At 37.4% G+C, this 20,894-nt stretch overlaps 3 protein-coding genes across 4 annotated transcripts; 1 reads left to right on the plus strand and 2 right to left on the minus strand.

Moving 5' to 3' along the window:
- The first annotated feature begins 776 nt into the window (after positions 1-776).
- LOC137712846 (ATP-dependent Clp protease ATP-binding subunit ClpA homolog CD4B, chloroplastic-like) lies at positions 777-6,456 on the plus strand. Its single transcript, XM_068452020.1, has 10 exons — positions 777-1,023; positions 1,719-2,289; positions 2,667-2,782; positions 2,874-2,996; positions 3,097-3,282; positions 3,468-3,683; positions 3,970-4,187; positions 4,430-4,505; positions 4,598-4,687; positions 4,983-6,456. The coding sequence occupies exons 2-10, from the start codon at positions 1,728-1,730 to the stop codon at positions 6,159-6,161; spliced, it is 2,766 nt and encodes a 921-aa protein (XP_068308121.1). The 5' UTR covers positions 777-1,023; positions 1,719-1,727; the 3' UTR covers positions 6,162-6,456.
- Positions 6,457-6,579: 123 nt separating this feature from the next.
- LOC137712845 (dual specificity protein phosphatase PHS1-like) lies at positions 6,580-11,995 on the minus strand. Of its 2 annotated transcripts, none has more exons than XM_068452019.1 (11): positions 11,522-11,995; positions 11,202-11,279; positions 10,924-11,045; positions 10,616-10,817; positions 10,304-10,480; positions 10,058-10,218; positions 8,660-9,734; positions 8,396-8,542; positions 8,085-8,312; positions 7,706-7,863; positions 6,580-7,565 (listed from the first exon to the last, which is right to left on the minus strand). In XM_068452019.1, the coding sequence occupies exons 1-11, from the start codon at positions 11,573-11,575 to the stop codon at positions 7,208-7,210; spliced, it is 2,760 nt and encodes a 919-aa protein (XP_068308120.1). In that variant the 5' UTR covers positions 11,576-11,995; the 3' UTR covers positions 6,580-7,207. The 2 variants fall into 2 exon arrangements, with proteins under 2 accessions (XP_068308120.1, XP_068308119.1); XM_068452018.1 differs by having other exon boundaries at positions 10,903-11,045.
- Positions 11,996-13,608: 1,613 nt separating this feature from the next.
- Positions 13,609-16,915, minus strand: LOC137712692 (serine carboxypeptidase-like 45). The gene is made up of 10 exons (XM_068451824.1): positions 16,612-16,915; positions 16,285-16,386; positions 16,040-16,135; positions 15,385-15,477; positions 15,206-15,285; positions 14,830-15,111; positions 14,506-14,630; positions 14,307-14,399; positions 14,110-14,227; positions 13,609-14,008 (listed from the first exon to the last, which is right to left on the minus strand). Exons 1-10 carry the CDS (start codon positions 16,877-16,879, stop codon positions 13,859-13,861), a joined length of 1,407 nt encoding a protein of 468 aa, XP_068307925.1. The 5' UTR covers positions 16,880-16,915; the 3' UTR covers positions 13,609-13,858.
- Between the last annotated feature and the right edge of the window lie 3,979 nt (positions 16,916-20,894).

Consider the following 20,894-nt stretch of genomic DNA (forward strand, 5'->3'; position numbering starts at 1 on the left):
ACATATATATTATTATATAACTACATATATAATTAATCTTCATCTACTATTACTGTTAAGTTTTATAAACAGTGTAGTACCGTTAAGTTTCATAAACAGTGTAATAAGTTTTATAAACAACTTATGTGAGGAAGCGTAGGTCCATGCGTCAATTTTTTTATATTAAAATTATGTCTTTTTAATTAAACTTTAAGTTCTTTTGTCATTTAAAAAAAAAAGAGTTTTTCATTAAAATTTGTCTTTTTTATTAAATAAAGTTATAACATGAGTTTTTATTAAAATAAACTTAACCCAATCTCTTTTCATTAAAGTTCTTTTTTTAAAGCAGCTTTTTGGTAAAACAAAACAATACCAAACACGGCCTACATGGCAAAAAAATTATAATAATATTAATTAACGTGAAAAACATGAATGGAGTCCTAAAAAAAAACACTAGGAAGGAAAAATGAGAAGAATTTGAAAGAAGCTTGAGCAATTGGTCTCGTGTACGGCTGTGTCACCACCAAAACAGCGACGTATTGATATTCAGATACAAACCCGGAATATTTCTGGCGAATGAAGTCGAAGCGTATCAAGGGCAAAACCGTCATCCAACGAAATATCTCGGGCCGAGAGAGGGACTGCAGTAACATTCACAGTTTCTCATTGACTTACGGATTAGGCTGGTGGGCCCACTCGAAGCCACAATCTCACACTGTTATACGACGTGTCGTAACTCGCTGCCGTCGATCACTCGCGGTCGTAGGTGCACCTTCATGTTGAAGAAAAGATGGATAACATCGATTCATAGAGCCAGAAGGAAAGCAAGAGAGAGAAACGAGAGAGTTATAGAGTTTTAGAGAGAGAAAGAGCTTCTCTAAAGGCCACACCTTCCGTCTCTTGCTCTTTCGGCCGACCATATCATACTAAAAATAGGGTCTCTCTCTTCGTCTCCGAAGAAAGACCCTCTCTCTATCTGTCTCTCGAGAAATTCAATTTTTTTGTATTTCAATTCGAAAGTTTATCCGGATAACGGGGTTTTAGGTGAGCTTTTCTTTTCAATCTGATTACCCTTTTGGATTCACTGCTTCTGTGTGCGAAAAGTTTGGGTTTTTTTTTTTAACTTCTTCTTAGGTTTATCTGGATTCTGGGTTTTCTGGGGTTTTCCCCTTTCAATAGATTGTTCTTATCTGTTGTTAATGAAATCTGCATCTGATGTTTTTCGGATTTGCTAATGTTGTTGCTGTAATATGGTTATGTGATGTTTTTGTGTTTTTGAGGTTTTATGGTCTTGTTTGAATCTGGGTATCCGTTGTTTTTTGTGGTTACTATGTTTCTGAACTTTTTTAAGGTTATATGTTTGTAATTGTCGTTTAGTTTTGATGTTTGAGCTTGGTTAGTCACTTGTATGCTGGGCTCGGAGACTAAAATGGATGAAAGATTGAAACTTTATGTATCATTGATGGCAAAAATGGAGTGAGTAAAGGATTTCGCAGTTTTATAATTATAGTTGCCATTTGGTAAGTTGATGCATATGTTCTGTTTTGTTGGGTGATAGGACATTACTATATCTTGACTATCAATCTTACTAGTTAAATGTTGCTGCGTAAATCTCGGTAGTTTGATGCACGTAACATAAGTTCTAGTATTGGTGAAGTCTATTTTTTGAGTTTGTGTCTCCATTAATGTCTTGAACTGTGAACTAAATCTTTGTTTGGTCTTTGCTGAATGTGGAATAGGTTGGAATCATGGCTACGAATCTGGTTCAGTCGACTTATATTCCGAGTTTGGTGACGGGGAGAAGGCTTGGCTACTCTAAAGGATCTGGGAATGCTAGAAGGACAGTCATGTTGTGTACTTTACGAGCACCTGCATTGAGAATGAGCTGTTACACAGGACTCCGGAGTGTTAATGCTTTAGATATTAGCGTAAAGCCCAGGCGAGACTTATTTTCTTCTGTGAAATTCGCAAACACTAAACGGTGTGAACGAGCTAGCAGATGTGTGCCTAAAGCCATGTTTGAGCGCTTCACAGAAAAAGCAATTAAAGTAATTATGCTTGCACAAGAGGAAGCAAGGCGACTAGGTCACAATTTTGTTGGCACGGAGCAGATACTTTTGGGTCTTATTGGTGAAGGGACTGGGATTGCTGCCAAGGTTCTCAAGTCCATGGGAATTAATCTTAAAGATGCACGAGTTGAAGTGGAGAAGATAATTGGAAGGGGTAGTGGATTTGTTGCTGTTGAAATTCCATTCACTCCTCGTGCAAAGCGAGTTTTGGAGCTGTCACTGGAGGAAGCTCGCCAACTTGGTACCCTCTGTTTTTTCTCTTCCTCCTGTTCACCAAATGCCTCGAAAACATTGATAGAAACTAATAAGAAGCATCCTTTTTCTCCTTGATGGGCATCCTGCTTTTATGGACTGGGTTTTCCTAGTAATTTTTAGATGTGTAAAGCTTCACTTAAAGTAGGTGGAGCAAAATTGTAGACTGTTTGGCGTCAAACTTAATCCTTGTGGAGTAAATCGATATTTCAATTGAACAGCCTTAAATTTATGTAGGATCATACATGAAATTGAAGACTGAAATATGATCTCTATGCAAATTGATAGCTCTTATTTCTTCTTTTGCTTCTCTGCTATACATTCAAATTTTTGTGAACTAAACAGTTCATAAATGATGAATTTCAGGTCATAACTATATTGGATCCGAACATTTGCTTCTGGGTTTGCTTCGGGAGGGTGAGGGTGTAGCAGCTCGTGTTCTTGAGAATTTAGGTGCTGACCCTAGTAACATTCGCACACAGGCAAGCGTAGCATCCTTGTGTTAGTTTTTCTTTATGGAGAGTTCATCATCAGAACTGAAAGTAACCATAAAAACTTTCTTGGTGTGGGCAGGTTATTCGTATGGTCGGTGAGAGCACAGAAGCTGTTGGTGCTGGTGTTGGAGGAGGGACCAGTGGTAATAAAACGCCGACTCTAGAAGAATATGGGACCAATTTGACTAAGCTAGCAGAGGAGGTAAAAACGAACTCATTTATTCCTTTTCCTTTATGTCATGTTGTAGAATGGTTCTGCTTTAGATTTTTTGTTTTTGAGATACTTTTTCTTCAATTCACAGGGTAAGTTGGATCCTGTTGTTGGAAGACAACAGCAAATTGAACGTGTCGTCCAAATTTTGGGTAGGAGGACTAAGAATAATCCCTGCCTTATTGGAGAACCTGGTGTTGGGAAGACTGCAATTGCAGAAGGTCTTGCTCAACGGATTTCAACTGGTGATGTTCCTGAAACAATAGAGGGAAAGAAGGTGGGTGAGAGTTTATTTATAATTCTCGGCAATGTCATATGCAACATTATTGTGTTTACAGCAGTTGGTATCAATAAGTTAAAACTTATTTGGAACCGTTCCTTCTATTTCAGTATTTCTAGTTATATCTTGAAAAGCAATGTAATAATACATTTGACCTTTTCCCCTCCTTGAAACTCTTCTAGGTTATAACTCTGGATATGGGTCTTCTTGTTGCCGGTACAAAGTACCGTGGAGAGTTTGAGGAAAGATTGAAGAAGCTAATGGAGGAAATCAAACAAAGTGATGAGATTATTTTGTTTATTGATGAGGTGCACACTTTAATTGGAGCAGGAGCAGCAGAAGGGGCAATTGATGCTGCAAATATATTAAAACCGGCTCTTGCAAGAGGTGAACTGCAGGTAATAATTGTGATATTAAAAAGCGATGCACGGATAGAAAGTATATAAATAGTTTTTTCATTTTTTGACCTGAACCAATATCGAGTATATTAAACAAACATATTTGTTAAACTGTAGGATGCAATTATAGATTTTTATTGTCTGGGAGTTGAGCTTTACATTTGTTTTGTGCTTGTTGAATTCCTGATGATTTAGGAATGATATATTTCCTACATTATATTAGCTTACTGCTTTTTATTATTTGAATCCAAATAGTAAGTTTCATCTCTATTGATTATTGGTCCAGTGCATTGGAGCCACAACTCTCGATGAGTACAGAAAGCACATTGAGAAAGATCCAGCTTTGGAAAGGCGATTCCAACCAGTCAAAGTTCCTGAACCAACTGTGGATGAAACCATTCAGATTTTGAGAGGGCTTAGGGAGCGTTACGAGATTCACCACAAGCTCCGCTACACTGATGAAGCCTTGGTATCTGCTGCACAGCTATCATACCAGTACATCAGGTAAGACATCCCTACTTCTATGTGCAATGTGCTAATGGTGGATGCTGTTGATGCTTGTTCAAAATAGTTAAAATGTTGATGGTGTTTGATCAGTACAGATGTCCTTTATTATTGCTTGCATTCCCTCGGCATAACCCATCCGTGGAACTAAGTTGGTCTCCACTTTGTGATGGTGTTAGCTACCTATCTCTTTCCCTATGCATGTATAGTTTTGTTCTGATCGATAATTCTGTATGCTTCAGTGATCGTTTTCTGCCTGATAAGGCAATTGACTTGGTTGATGAAGCTGGTTCTCGAGTTCGCCTTCGTCATGCACAGGTATGACCTCATTTCTAAGTTCAGACAGCCACCATCATTGGATTCTCAGGGATTGCTTGTATTTATGGGGACATACTAAATATTTTTTGCAGCTACCTGAAGAAGCCAGAGAGATTGAGAAAGAGCTGAGGGCGATCACTAAAGAGAAGAACGAGGCTGTTAGAAGTCAAGACTTTGAAAAGGTACAGAACTCTGTTTCCGAATGTACTTTGCATCAATATACACATTCAATTTCTCGAGGGCATGTATGTGAATCTGATAAGGCCACTGTGATCTAGGGTTACTAAAACGTACTGAATCAATAGAAGTAGCAACTAGAAATAATTCTAAAATTTGAAGTTCTTTCTGTTGTAAAATTGATATCAGAGTTAATGAGTTTCTGATGGTAGATTTAAATTGTCAAAACATCTTCATCTGTTACGCCTGTGGCTTAAAAAAACTTGCATAAGTGAAGCTGACAATTTGCATTTTGGACAGGCGGGGGAGTTACGTGACAAAGAAATGGACCTAAAGGCACAGATCACAGCTGTTGTTGATAAAGGCAAGGAGATGAGCAAGGCAGAGAGTGAGGCAGGAGATGTAGGTCCTCTTGTGACTGAAGTGGATATTCAACATATTGTGTCCTCCTGGACTGGAATTCCAGTTGAGAAAGTATCAACCGATGAATCAGACCGCCTCCTCAAGATGGAAGAGACCCTCCATAAGCGAGTTATTGGTCAGGATGAAGCAGTCAAGGCTATTAGTCGTGCTATTCGCCGAGCCCGTGTTGGACTGAAGAATCCTAATCGTCCTATTGCCAGTTTCATCTTTTCTGGCCCCACTGGTGTTGGGAAATCTGAGCTCGCTAAAGCTTTGGCTGCTTACTACTTTGGTTCTGAAGAAGCCATGATTCGGCTTGATATGAGTGAGTTCATGGAAAGGCACACTGTTTCCAAGCTCATTGGTTCTCCCCCGGGTTATGTTGGTTACACTGAGGGAGGTCAGCTGACTGAAGCTGTTCGACGCCGTCCTTACACTGTAGTGCTTTTTGATGAAATTGAGAAGGCTCATCCCGATGTCTTCAACATGATGCTCCAAATACTCGAGGATGGAAGATTAACCGACAGCAAGGGCAGAACCGTGGATTTCAAGAATACACTTCTGATAATGACATCTAATGTTGGAAGCAGTGTGATCGAGAAAGGAGGCCGACGCATTGGATTTGACCTTGATTATGATGAGAAGGATAGCAGTTACAATAGAATTAAGAGCTTGGTGACGGAGGAACTAAAACAGTACTTCAGACCAGAGTTCTTGAATAGGTTGGACGAAATGATTGTTTTCCGACAACTCACCAAGCTGGAGGTGAAGGAGATAGCGGATATAATGCTCAAGGAGGTTTTCGAGAGGTTGAAGAAGAAAGAGATAGAGCTTCAAGTGACAGAGAGGTTCAGAGATAGAGTGGTTGACGAAGGATACAACCCGAGCTATGGAGCCAGGCCTCTAAGAAGAGCTATCATGAGACTCTTGGAGGACAGCATGGCTGAGAAGATGCTTGCAAGGGAGATCAAAGAAGGCGACTCGGTCATTGTGGATGTCGATTCTGATGGAAACGTGACCGTGCTCAACGGCAGCAGCGGTTCTCCCGAGTCCTTGCCAGAGCCGATTCCTGTTTGAAAAGTTCACGTAGCCCCATTTCGTTGATCTTTTGGCATATGTTTGTATTTTTTCCATTTGCACTTTGCCATTGAACGTAGTCTGATTTACGGTCGCCGGAAAGGACCAGTCGGTAGCGGTAACTGAAAGCTGTTTGTTTAATGGTTCTTCACTTGAATGCTCAAGCTGTAGCAGTATCACAGAAAAATAGCATCTGCATAGTTCAGTTTCCCAAATATATTAGGGTTAGACTCTTCTTTTTACACTCGTGTGCTGAATTTAGTGTTGGTGTTTATAATAAAAGATTTTTAACGCATTCATGTGGCTCAACTGTGAAACTTTTTAGCTCTCAGATAAGTTTTGTGCTTCTATGTTTACCATGAAGATTCATCAAGCGTTAACCAGTTAGTAACATATTACCACCACTTGATTACGCTCACTTTAGTTTGAATTGACATTTTTTGGGTTATTATTGGAAGATTCTCTCTGACACAGTTTACTAGACGATGAACACAACACTGCAGATAAAAAATGAAATATTTACCAAGACAATGATTTCTGATTTGAATGAATTTTTACGAGAATGATGATACAACTTTGATTATTCGAGTTACTAACTATTTAGTGTTTGAGCGCTCCTGTTACATGAATCATTAACACGTAAATGAAATCCATTTTGAGTTCAAAGATAAGTTGCTGCTGTTAATCATCTATGTACACATGTAAAATGGTGCACGCTCACAGATGTGGGTTAGGTCAGTGTGCCTGTCCCTTTAAACCTACGTTCGAATCCCTTAACCCGTAAATTAGAGTACATTATAATATCACACTGTCAGGATACAGCACTGCCAATATACACCCCTAAATTGTCTGATAATCTACTGATGATACACTTGAACTTGAAACCAAGATGTACACATAAAACCACACCACCATTCTCCTTGATGTACAAGGCAAACTCAACAATCCCTATATTTATATCTACAAGAATGGCCAGCCACATTTATGCAGCAAGTCCATCGTCTCCCAAAGCACCTCATACAAATAAAAAGGAGGCTTGGAAATCCCTAATCTTCCACATCTGAATGAGACCTCTGTTTAGGGCTGACGCTTCCGCCTCGGCTAATTTTTAGCGCTGTCAAAGCCTTTTGAATCTCCATTGTCATTGCACTGTCGACACTACCTGACGATAGCTTCTTGTGTGATTTCTGCAAATGAAGCTTAAGCGAGCTGCTACTCAGACCTGCATTTACCCCGCAGATTGGGCAAACTTTCATTGTAGGCTTCCGCTGTTGCCACTCCATGGAAACTCTCCCGTGAAGTTTCTTATCCAGATCCACTAGGATCTTTGCAAAACCATCATTCGGTTGTGCCCGACGATGAACTTGTTTTAGAGAATTCCACGCCTCTAATAGAGTGCAATTCCTGCACCATAGGAAGATTACTTAGCTAAATATTTCTCGAAGTAATACTGTTGGAATCACAATTTACACCAAGTAAAGCAATACGGACATCAAAGATCGGTTGATGCCACGTGTATGAGGAGTATAATAGATTTTACTTACTTTCTCAGCATTAGGTATGCAAGCACCAGGGTGGCACTTCTACTTTTCCCCTCGAAGCAATGGACGAGAACCTTCCCTCTTTTTTGTTCAACACGATCAATAAAACCAATAGCTTCATCAAAGATGGTGCTGATGTTTGTATCGTCATTGTCGCATATCTGTTCAAAGGGGGTTTGCAGTCTAATCAGAACAATGCAGGTGCCAAACAATTTACGAACACAATGAAATACATGCAGAGTTAGGGTAAATGTTTAAAACATTCAAAAGAGAAACATTTAGTATAAATGGAGAACGTGGATTATGGGAGAGAAGACGTCATTAGATAATGTTCACATGGGCTTATTTGGATGTGTAGACACAGATGAGAAAGAACCCTTACAGCAAAATTCTTGTACTCGAATAGATCAGGAAACTGAGAATCTGCTTGTCCAATTTCATTGGAGCACAAACACAATACATGAGTAATTTCCAAGCGTTGCAGCGTGAATACAGATCGTGCAGCCAGGGCCCCACCGATGAACATGCAACTTGTAACTCGAGATGGCCTCTCTGTATTTGCAGCCCCAGATATCAATGCAATCCTCTCAAGAATGTGCTCAAGTCTAACCTGTTAGTTATAGAGAAATGTTTACAAGAAGGAGAAAGGAAAGGAAGAAAAATCACAGAAAAGGAAAGAAGGGACAAATATACCTTCAATTCATAAGCATCGACAACACCATTGTTGTCACTACCCTCGAAAAACCCAGAATTAAAATTGTTCTCTTGACATAGTTTGACAGCATCACACTTTAGCATTTCATTCCACTGTTCCAGTTCTTTGTTTGATTCAGCATCAACCTGAGCATGGTAATATATTGAAGTTTAGGAGAAATTATGCATAATGAAAGGACTTTCTGTTTCCTCATCTACGGTATCATATAAGAAAAAATTCAGTTTGCTTGAAGTACGTCCAACCTTGGCGTATTTATGGAAATCCCGAAGCTTTGCTGTCAATCGCAGACTACGGAGGGGCTCCGCACTTCCTTTAGAGAACCTCCCATGCAAACTATCCCTTGACATAGGCGAGCTGCAGTCATAGCCTTCTTTATTTCCGGAATATGAAGACCTTGGAGCAGTTCTCTGTAATTCGGAATCACTAAAATCAGGATTGTTCTCATTGATAAGTCTTTCCTTACTTGGTGGAGAAGCACAATGAACACTTCCAGCAGCGTGAGAGGAAGGCTCAGGAACTGCCAAATCCTCTTTGTCAGACTCCCCTGAGGATATTCTATCTATAATATTGAAGAATATTCGTAACAAGTTCTCCAGTCTTTGATGAAGTGTGAGTAAGAATATATGGAATCCCTGCAGATCCCTAAGAGCAGCTCGGAATCCACTACGAAATTCTTGAACAACCAAAGCCATCTCAAACGCCGGCATATCAGATGCATGAGTTTCTTGTATGGTAGAACGTCCTAACTTCCCTAATGTTATTTCATGCAACACATTAGAGGAGTACTCAGAACTGTTGAGTAGTAACTCAACCAACCTGGGATAAATTTCCTGGTCATTTGAGCGCTTTCCAGCAGGAGGTCGACGAGGAACCCCAGAGTCAATAGCCACAACTGGAAAATCAGAATGCACTGCATCATCTGATAGTGCACTCTTTATAGATCTTGGTGACTCTACAATATCTGAAAGTTCAGAAGTCTGTGGTATCAATACGGCATTATGAGTACCTAATTTGCCATCTACTGAAGTTGGCCTTCTATCCTTATGAAGACCTCTGATTACTCTTGGTTTGTATCGCTTGATTGCAGAATCAAAGGATTCCCCCAAACTATCCATATTTCCCAAAGCCATTTTGTCAGCCAACAATAGATTTGCAGAATTTCCACGCCATCTGAGCTTATGGCAAGGAAGCCTATCCTCATTTCTGATGACAAGATCCAACATCAAGATCCTACCAAGAGCAGCCGCTGTTTTTTCTGCAGTTTCCCTTGACTCAAATACAGTTGGGCTTTCAAGTAAAGGAGATCCGTGAACATAGCTGCAAAAATTAAAGCTTTGGTCTTCAGTACACATATGAAAGCTCCAGTTATCTACTATGAAGCATTTTCTAGCAGAGCACCTCATGGAACGTGATGCTTCCTCATTTAGTTTCTGTTAAAAGTATACAAGAAGAGGGGCAAAGAACAGGTTCTAGAAAACATATGGGAACAATTTAACAGCATGCAAAAGACCAAGCGATCAACATTTTTGCTGCGACTAACTAGTTCTGTGCATGCTAGATGGTGATCGAAGCATAACATTTCATACAGAATTAACTTTTTGTCTACATTAGAAATAGAGACACTAAGATGATAGTTAGACCTCATGAGCAAAAGGCATCGGCTAAGTTCAAGAGCTTCCAAAAGTTCTGAACACGTCATTTCCCCACATTCATCTCCTTCTGCACTTGCTGCATCTCTTGCTTTCTCTGCAGCTTCCATAATCTGGAGCCACTCCAAGCTACAATTATGAATGACTCTGGCCTGAAAAATCCAACAGACAAAACATATATGTATTATTGTAGGTATAATATTATCACCAGGAGTGAGTTGAGTGACAATGTACTACCTGAGGAGTTCGAACTCCAAGCCACTTTGCAATTTCATATCCAAGGCGTTCAGATTGCGTGGCCATCCTTGATGATGAAATCTTTATAACAGCCGCCGCTTCCTTAGTAGAAGCATCATCATTCCCTGGCTGGTTGAAAAGGCCAAAGAAGACAACACCCCCTGAATTTACAGTTACCTATATGCACACAACTGAAGAGATGACGGGGCAGCAAATAAGAATACAAATAATTACGCACATATTTATTCTGTAATTCAATACAGTAAACATAAAACAAAAATCCATATAATGTAGTTAATTTAGATTGCACACCTCAAGAGCTTTATTCATGTCATCCTCAGAATTGTCATTGCTACTATGCTCAGTGTGATGAAGCGACGAGAGCCTATCCCAGGAAAAATAACTCGACCCAATATCCAATGTAGCAGCTTTACCAAGTCTTTCCCAGAGATTGACTTCCGTGGTTTGCTCACAGGGAAGAGAACCTTTCCAATCATCAACAAAGTCTCCTACACTGATTGGCAACCGTGATGACTACTACCGAACATTGTAACCACATTTCAACGTAAGAATAAGATAACAAAAAACTTGAAACAAACCTCGAAGGCATACTGTCAAACCTTGGAAGGCGGTGGGGGAAGCCAGACGAGTGATACTTAGCACTCCGTTTACGAACCAGTTCCAGCCATTGCGTGATTCTATATGCCGGCCCTGCGGCAACGTCACCCAACATATACAAGACCTGCATTCCACATACACCCCCAAACAACCATGATTAATTTTCATCTCTCTTTCTCTAAAATTCAGTCACTACATGTCTTTAAATGCAAAATTAATACTACAACACCAGCACTCAAAGAAAGAAATAAAAATGCAGTATCGTATAAAAGTTACTAACCCGGGAAGTGACGGTGAGAGGCAAAGGGGCCTCAAGCTCATCAGATCCAGGGTCCAACTCCTTGTATTCCTCCTTGTCCTGTAATTCCAGCATATAAACAACAACAATACGAAATCAGAAACCCCAAAATGTTTCATTTCTTGATTGAAATCCCAAAAAAAAATAAAAAAAAAAAGATGCAAAATTTAAGCAATGCACAGAAAACCCAGATCCCAAAACATCAGAAAAACACAATGGCATTCAAATTAGGCAAAATCCGAGATTTAACGATCTGGGTTTAAGAAAGAGGAAGGAAATATAAAGGGAAGGGAGGGAAATACCCGGAGCTGCAGAGGGTTGGTGATTGCAGGCTCCTGGATTTGCTCTTTTGCCATAATGTTTATTTTTGGGATATTTGGGGTTTTTCTTTAGAAAATGAAAAGAATGGAAGGAGGGTACCACTCTCTCTGTCTGTCCTTGAAGCCAGTTGGAGAGAGAGAGAGAGAGAGAGAGAGAGAGAGAGAGAGAGAGAGAGAGAGTGCAAAGGAGGACAAGTATAATTCAAAAAAGAAAGAGGAGTGTGCTTTTTTAAGAGAGAGAGTGCGAGATGGTTGGACGTTGGCGCCTTTTCAATTTTTTTTTCGCTGTTCTGAAAACTATACGGTGTTATACGGTGGAGAGAGAGAGGAAATGGAAGATGGCGGTGGTTTTGGTGGCGGTTTGGCCTGCAAAACTGAAAGTAAGATGGGGCTTCGGGAAGGGGAATTGGCAGTGGTGGTTGCTTGAAGGTATGATGAGGATCACACTCTTCTGCTTTTGGGTTTTGATTTGTTTAATCAGACTGCATGAGACCCACTGATTCTCTGTTTATCATTTTCTTTTCTTTTCTTTTTTCAATGATTGTTGAATTTAATTTAATTTAATCAATAAAAATTAATTAATTAATTTTAAGTTTGTGTACTTTGTCTAGAATAGATCTCCAAGGGTTCTTTTCTTGTTTTGGAAAAGAAACTTAGTTAAAAGGGAAATGTGTTAAATTTTTCTTAGCAAAACTTGCATTCAAGTTAGGATAATATTAGAGAGATTAAAAATTTAAATCAAATTTGTACAATTAAATTATGTGTGACCAATAAAAGATAGGCGCGTTAACTGACACTTAATTAATAATTTAATCATCTACAACCACATCATTTGATTTTTAGTTTAAAAAATTTGATATTCCTAACATTATTCTTCAAGTTAGGGAGATTTTTGATATTATATTGGATAACAAGTTTGATACCAACTTGCTATGGCGGGCATATTGTGTGTCTTAACCCAATCTTTTTACTTGTTGATGTTAAATTTCGTTGTATAAAAAAAAAAAATAATTTGGGGATGGGATCTTGGGTTGGGACTAACCAAGGGGAGAGACTCAATTAGAATTTTTGGGGGATTTTAATTCTTTTAATGAATCTAGGTGTATTTAATCAGGATTTTAAGTGATTATCTGAAATTCAATGTGTATTCAATCAGGATTTTAAGATAGTTTATAACATTTCACGTGTATTTAATTAGAATTTGATTTTAAAGAATTTGAAAAGTTGAGGAATTAGAGAGAATTGGAGATATTTCGTAGTGTATTTTAAGCATCCACAAATCTCACATCTCCCCCATGAGATTTTGAGGGAATTGAATCAAAATTTTACATGAAATCTCTACAAATAAATTAAAATCCATAAAAATTCATAAAAAATTTCTAATTGAATACACCCCCATCCCCGTATACATCACTGTGATATCTCGAGTCAATATCCTAATCCAATAAAAAAAGTACCCTTCTCCTAAAGAAGAAGAAATAATAAAGGTCCTAAAACAAGTTTGTACAAATGATGAATATTTTGGTGGAACTAAAGCAAATTGAACTTTTCGGATAAACCCTACTTAAGTTCGAAAGGGTTAATTACAACGTTGGTTGCCGAACATATATGTTTCACTTTGGTCATTTAGTTAAGTTTTATAAGGGCATTCAATTCCGTTTATTAAATTTTATAATCTTTTAAATGCGTTGTCTACCTATTTTAGTTTTTTCGTTACATTATTGTTTACTTATCCATCTATTTGATCAATTGAAGGGTAGTAAAATGATCAATTAAAAGGTAGTAAAGTAGTCAAGCAGGTGGAAACTGACAATAACTAAAAAGACAAGTGACGTAATTGGAGGATCACAAAATTTGAAAATTAAATCAAATGCCAAAAATGAAAGACGAGGACAAGTGCAAAGACCATTGTCGTAATTAACCCATTTTAATTGCTATACTGACCACATTCTTGCCCAACCTACATGCATTATAAATATGTTGAAAATTGCTTTGAGTGTGATTAGAGCTTTTGCTTTATGAGAAAATTTTGCGTATGACGTCTTTCACAAGTTTAAATATGTGATTTATTGTATTTTAATCTTATCGGACTCTACATCAGTCTCGGTTAGTATAAGTGTCTTAATAAAACTTACGTTGTGATTTTCACTCTCGTAATCTTCTTCATCTCGTTTTACAAAAAATTTCCAACCCAAACAGTCATCACATTTACAAAATCCACAAACACACACACACACACACACACACAAAATCTCCCTCCTTTCCTTGTGCAGTTGAAAAATGTATTAAAACTCAAACACCATGGACCTAACAATTGTATCAGAAAACTTCAGGCAGAGGCCTGCCTTCCAGAAATGACTTAAACAGCCTCAGTGATCTCCCAGGCTGTGAGAATGGAGCTTCATGGGAGGCACCTCTGATGGTGGCAAATGAGAGAATGTTTCCGTAAACTTGAGTCCACCCACCAACCTGGACGGAACAAGAGAATGTTTCCGTTGCTCATTTTTTGTAACAAGTAAATTCTTAGAATGGCACAAAAAAGGGTGATCATAAGCATTGCGACATAATACCTGCTTTCCCTCGAACCAAACTCGATAAGGGACAGTGGTGTTCAATCCTAACTCCGTTGCCAATCTATATACCAAACTTCGGCTTCCCGTTAATGGAATTACAGAATCCTGATCTCCACTGAATTGAATTTTTTTATGAATTAGTTTCGTAGCAGCTAGAAGTATCCATATATCATGTGAGACTGAAATATAGCTACCTGTACACCAAGACTGGGATTCCTTGCTTCACAAGCGATCCGACTAGTGAGATTGTAGGTATTTCCAGGTTGAGCACTTGGTAGTCCAAAATGCTATAGGCAGCAAAAGTATGAAATTTCTGTTAGTAGCTGCAGAAATTGTATTTGTTTAGAATTCCCACATCAGCTTTTTCTTTAATCTCAAGTAAAAAGAATTTACTTGCTGCAAACATCCCATCTCCGAACGCCAACAAGCCGCGCATGGAGAGCCTTCTGCACATCATTCCGGTTCAAATAATTCACAGTTTTGTCTTCAACACACACATCTATCCTCTCAGTCATTTGCTGCAGCCACATAATACGAACACTTAGATGTAAATGAGAAAAAATTTCAGAAAAATATGGAACTGATCTCCGTGCGCTCCTGTTTATTGATGTTCCTTAATATCCTATGATTTATTCATTCCAAAAGCTATAAAAAAGGAATGTGCGGGTGGAGAAAATGGGTGTAACAAAAAGTTAAAAGGAAGAGAATTAGGCTTACATTGGGGCTTATAACCTTGGATTGTGAGAGCACAGATGAAATGCAGACATCGAGGGTTACATCGTATTTGTCCACAAATTTACTTGTTTCTTTGCTCACTTGGCTCATAACCCTTGAGCAAACAGGCGACATCGAGTCTCTGTAGTACTCGCTGACATAGCGCGAATAGTTACAGACAGAAGTGAACATGTTGTATGTTGAATCGGATATTAGCCCGTGAGACCAGAAGAACTCCGCTCTCGAATTAAAGTCCGTGGCAAATTCTAGAACAGGATTTCCCAGCTGCAGTAAGAGAAAATATCCATATATTAGCTGATTCAACTTTCTGAACGACGAATGTTAGTTTCAAACTTCCAGTAAAAGTGCTTCTGCTCACAGCAATTCCTTTTAGATTGAACGACTTTTCCTTTCTGTTGATTTCAATCATAAGCTTTGCAAGTTGAGGGATGTAGTGACCTGGAATTAATAATAATCAGAAAAAGAAGAAAATAACAATAAGAAAGTGGATGAAACAGGAAATCGAAAACGACTCTCGGCAATGGTTATTTGCAGTACCTGCATAACTTTCTCCTGTTAGAAACAAATCCCTGTGCTTGTACTGGGGGAACTTGTTGAACCAGCGTTGCAAGAATACAAGATTGTCCCTCGCTTGAGAAGTCAAATGCAGAAACCCAAAATATCATAAGTTCTAAATTATGAATTAGGACAAAGAAATATAAAAAGGAAAAAAAATGAAAAGAGCTTGTTAATACTAGAGATTTGCAGCTCAAGAGTTTTGAGCTCCTGGGGGCAAAAGGAAAAATCTCTTTTCTCTATATCTCGTATCATGTGATATGATATATCTTGGTTGCACGGCAAAATCTCTTCTTCACGGGGGAGTTGCAAATTTTCTTCAATAGTTCGGGACTAGTGAGTAGTCCAGAAAATGAATTGTGAAGAATGACTCTAAAAAATTGAATGATGAAGATAGTTTAAAAAGTCGAACTACCCGGTAGACTCACTACTAAAAACAAACCTAGGGAGCTCAAAGCAAAAGCTGCAGCGAAATTTCAGCCAAGAATAACAGTTTGAAATGTCACTTCTTGAAAAGCCTAACCAACTTTAATGCAGTCCACTTCGAAAACCAAATTTTCAAAAGGACAAAAGCAGAAAGAAAGAAACAAAAGGATGAACAGATATTATTGGAAGCGATAGAACATGGACAGTATACCTGTTGCCTCGTCATCCACTGCTATATAGGAGGAGCTTGATTTAGCATAAGAGAATCCCACTCCAACTGGTGTCTCTAAATACAACATATTTGCCTCTGCATTATATCAAATGCCAAAATTATGAATGTGTTAATTTCCAAGTCATGCAGCTTAGCCGCACCTAGCATCGTTCTTTTTAATATACAAGCGATATTGGGGAAGGGAGAATTGAGCGCGGAGAGCGGAAACTAAAACTGATCATTACCTCTATTCCAGCTGTACTCATTTCTAACCAGAACCTCACCATCTGGTCTAAAAGGTCCATTCTCAGAGAATGCTCCTACCCCAAGAGAAGAACAACCGGGTCCTACATGAAAACAAAGTATAACCCAACAATGAAGGAACCGCATTACATGTGTGAGTTAGGCCAGTTAGTCAGGCAAGTGTGCCGACTCTTTTCACTCAAGTTTGAATCCCGCACATAGATTAGAGTAATTTAGAATATAATTGTGTCAAGAAAAAAACATGAAGCAACCGCATTGTAAATTTAATTCACATTGAAGGAAGTAAAGGGGAGTAATTAGTTACTGACCTCCATTCAACCAGAGGACCAAAGGCTTTGAAGCTGGAGTGATTTCGGCTTCAGCAAAGTAGTAAAAAAGAGATTTGTGGTTGTGATCGTCCACGGTAATGTAACCAGAAAAATGTTGGAATCCGACTGGGGGTTGTCCAGGAAGGCTGATAATCTTGTGATCAGGGTGGTGATGAGAAGAGGACTCAACAGCCTCCATGGAATAGCAGAGCTGAAGAAAAATTGCTGCAGCCATTGACATGGCCTTCCATGTCCCAGAAGGACACATTGTTTCAGAAGGAGAGAGAGAGAGAGAGAGAGAGAGAGAGAGAGAGAGAGGGAGTGGTGTTTAAATGTTAGTGGAGGGCATGAGGGTGAGAGTGGGGGCACTATATAGATGGAGAGAAACTTACCTAAACCAATGCCATTGTAGACTTTGCAGTTGTATTTTCAAGTTACCCGTTTTGATTTTCAGTCGCGATAATGTGTGCTTAGCCTACTATAATGCTATTATAACGGTATTTCAAATCAATCACCTATTGTCATGCATTTTAATTTTCTCATGCAGTAATGCGTTATTGACTTGAGATATCATTATAGCAATCTCTGTTATTCTAAACTACTCTAATTTAAAAGACCGTCACTAAAACTCAAATGTAAGAGGACGAACGTGCCAACTGGCGTGACCTACATGTGTAATGCCATTACCTTGTTTTATATTATGATTACATTCCTAGCTTTTTGATTGCAGGCCTGAAAACGGTGATGAAAGAGATGTGTAAGAGACAGAATGACTTGACTGTAGAGAGTGAGTCTGGTCTGTACTTATTTGGTCTTTTGAAAATCGTAGAGAGCATGATGGAATCAATGGCCTTTGCTTTACAAGAGCTCTGAATTAATTCTCAGAAATTTCAGTTTTGTTATTTCTGCAATATTCTTCTTCCATTTCAACTAAACAGTATTGAGCATGATCCATGGAAAGTGGCTTTACAGGAGATTACTTTCCATCTCAGAAAAATGTGTGGAAAATAGCATTATATATGTAAATGTGTGTGTGTGTGTATTTTTTCCTAAGCTCATGTTTTTCCTGTAATTTTCTGATATGAATATATTTCTTTGATAGCTTTGTAGTTTCTTTTTGGTTTTCCCAAAAAATTGGCTTGATTTGATAACTTTTCTTGATCTACAAGTACAATCCCATATCTAGTTTTCTAATTTAGAGAATATTTGAAAGTTGATATAGGACATTGACTCTCTTATTGAAGCATATCTCACATCGAACTATATTGAAGGATTTTGCTACTAATTTAACTGAGAACTTTTGCGACGAAAACTCGCACCCAGAATTTTTCCAATACTTTGTTTCATAGATACAACTTCTGAATTGGAAGCGGTCAAATTTGAAATTAAACCAAATTATTACTGAATTTAAATTTAAGACTTAAAAATGAAATTGAGAAGAGAAATATCGCTGAGTTACGTGATAGTTAGTTCACAAATGCTATAGTTTGAGCGGATACTTATCATCAAGAGCTCTCAAACATTACCTTTATGTATTTATCTGCAAAAGAGTTTGTTAAAAAGTGTTTTGTTATAACAATGATGTATTCAACTTTTGGTAATGTTGTCATTTTCTTTTCGTATTTTATATGAATTGAACACTCACAAGGATGCAGGTCCACAGAGACACCACATGTTCCCCGTCAGAGCTTCACAAACAACAAGTAATTTTGCTTCTAAATTCTAATGGGACCCGATCTGATTCCTTTCCTTCTCTAAAACTCAATTGTTAAAAGAAAAAAACAACAACACATTGCAGTGCGTGGCGTTTCTAACAAATGATTTTGCATCTCACCCAATGACCACTGAGAAAAATGGTCATACGAGATTATAAAAACTTCACCTTTTGCATTTTTAAATCTAAAAGGTGGTAGTAGTTAAAGGGGTGCCTTTGTTGACATCAAACTCCGTCAGGTTTTTCATCTAAAATAAATCGTGTGCCTTGTACACGATTTGTGTTTGAGATTATTTAAGACATTTTAACTCTCCATTGCCTTCTAAAAAGTTGCCTTCAACGAAACAAAAATCTAGAGTTTTTACAAACTACAAAATGAAAATGACTATGCAATGGAATAATATTTGTTATTCTAAAACAAAAAGGAAATTTAGTAGAATGACATGATATAATTATGGTCGAGTTTCTCTCTAACAATATAGTGCTCAAAATATATAATATATCACATGTTACTGAAGTATAGTTGTCCTCTAAAATAATGGTAATCATCAAACTTACATTGTTTTTACAAAGTTATTGCTCTTGGCAAACAATGAAATAAAAATGACGTCAAATGTCCACAATAACTTTAAACATAGGTCATGTGCAAGTACTTTGGATGGAAAATTTAACGGTGTTAGGATGAGATGACAAATTAACGATTTCAAAAAGTTAATATGACACATATGACAAACTAAAAAATATATATAAGTTTATGTGACATTTCAAACATTAAATACGAGGTAAACCCAATATAGTTTTAAACTAGCAATTTTGTAAGTACACCCATTTAACCTCCTCTACTTGACACGTGCCACTGCCCATTTAACCCAATATAATTTTAACTTAGCAATACTGTCAGTATTTGGCTTTGATTCGTTTAACATTTGAGATTGTAAATCGATCATTTTAGTTAGCTTCTCATGTTATTCTAAATGAAACATCATACGAGATTACCTCTCTAGTGGAGTCACATGATGCAAGTGTTTACCCTCGACCATGAAGAAGAGGATCAACACTTCAAGGTGACACCTCCTTGGTTTATCAAGAACAAAAAGGGCACAAAACGAACTCAAATTTACAAACAATTGCATTTTTCTTTCTAATTTAACATCGATCATCTATAATATTCTTTTAAGATCTCTTCCGATAAAGTGAAGACTAAATGAAGTAACCAGAATCGACGAAATAATGGATGGTTGTTCTCAATGTTCATCTTTAACCTAGATATTCACTTATGATGTTTAAGCATAAGATAAAATCTTCATCATGAAGTCATTGCATTTGATATCCAAGTAGATTCCATCACTGGGCCATATGGTATGAATAGACAAATCACATTCATATATCCCATGCTTTGGTTATGGCAGAAACATGGTCCCAAGATACATACATTTCATGAATATGGATGGTCTTCTTCATCATTGCTTCAACCCCTTGTCTCTGATTTTTAAGGTCATAATTTTGGCATCTAACAAACGCTCAACATTATCAATTTGCTCTTAGGTTAATGGTCGTTTCCAGGGACGGAGCTAGAAACTTTTTTTAGCGGGGGCGGCCTTCTTAACCTCCAAATTTGAGGAAAAAAGTTCACGATAGTAGGATTTTTTTCTATAATTCCATTGCTTTTCTTTTCTTATCAAATTTCATTAAGCCAACTTGTAGACATTTTTTTTCACAATGATAGCTTATTATACGTATTATTTAAAAATTCTAACTAAAGTACATAAATATGATAAATTTTAATTCTGTAAGCATCCTTATTTTTTTTGCCTCCATAGAACTTTAGTTGGGGTAATTGCTCTTAGTAGGTCTTAGCTGCCTTCGTCATTGATTGTTTCTGATATCAAAAAAAGCTTTAGATTTGAATCTTCGCTTTTCTGTGAATAAAAATTAAAAATAAATTGTGAAAAGGTAATTCGATTGTATCCTTTCATAAAAATGTTGAAATTCTTTGATATGTTCTAATTTGTTCCATGATACCATAGTTTTGAAGCTTGTCTAGAATTATAAGGTAAAAAAGGATTCAAATAAAAAAAAAAAAAAAAAAAAAGTATGAATGGGAAGTGGTTAGGAGCATCACCGTTGGAAAATGTGTCAGAGTAGAGTTTATATATTTTTATAATCTCCTGGCATGCAAGCAAAGTTTTCATCTTTTTTCTTCCACTGTTCTTTTACATATGCTAACGGATTTGGATTTCATCGTATCCAAATGGTTGGGATTTTAGAGATTTTTACATCTTAGTCATTTATTGTATATCGTACTATTATAAATTATTTAATTTTTTTATTTAAAATTAAATATAAATAGTACATGACGAAAATTGATCACACAATGTACGACAAATGATTAAAATGTAAAAATCTTTAGAATCTCTAGAGGATAAGGAGAGAGGATCCTCATCCTATGTTAACCCCTTTTGATGAAATTTATAATTTTTATATTCGTAGTGGAGAAAAGCTCATCAACTTTTCTATATTTAAATAGCTTCATAATAAAATAAAATAAAATAAAAAATTTGTCAAAAAA

This window comes from Pyrus communis, chromosome 13 (genome assembly GCF_963583255.1).
Source record: "Pyrus communis chromosome 13, drPyrComm1.1, whole genome shotgun sequence".
NCBI classification, from domain to species: domain Eukaryota; kingdom Viridiplantae; phylum Streptophyta; class Magnoliopsida; order Rosales; family Rosaceae; genus Pyrus; species Pyrus communis.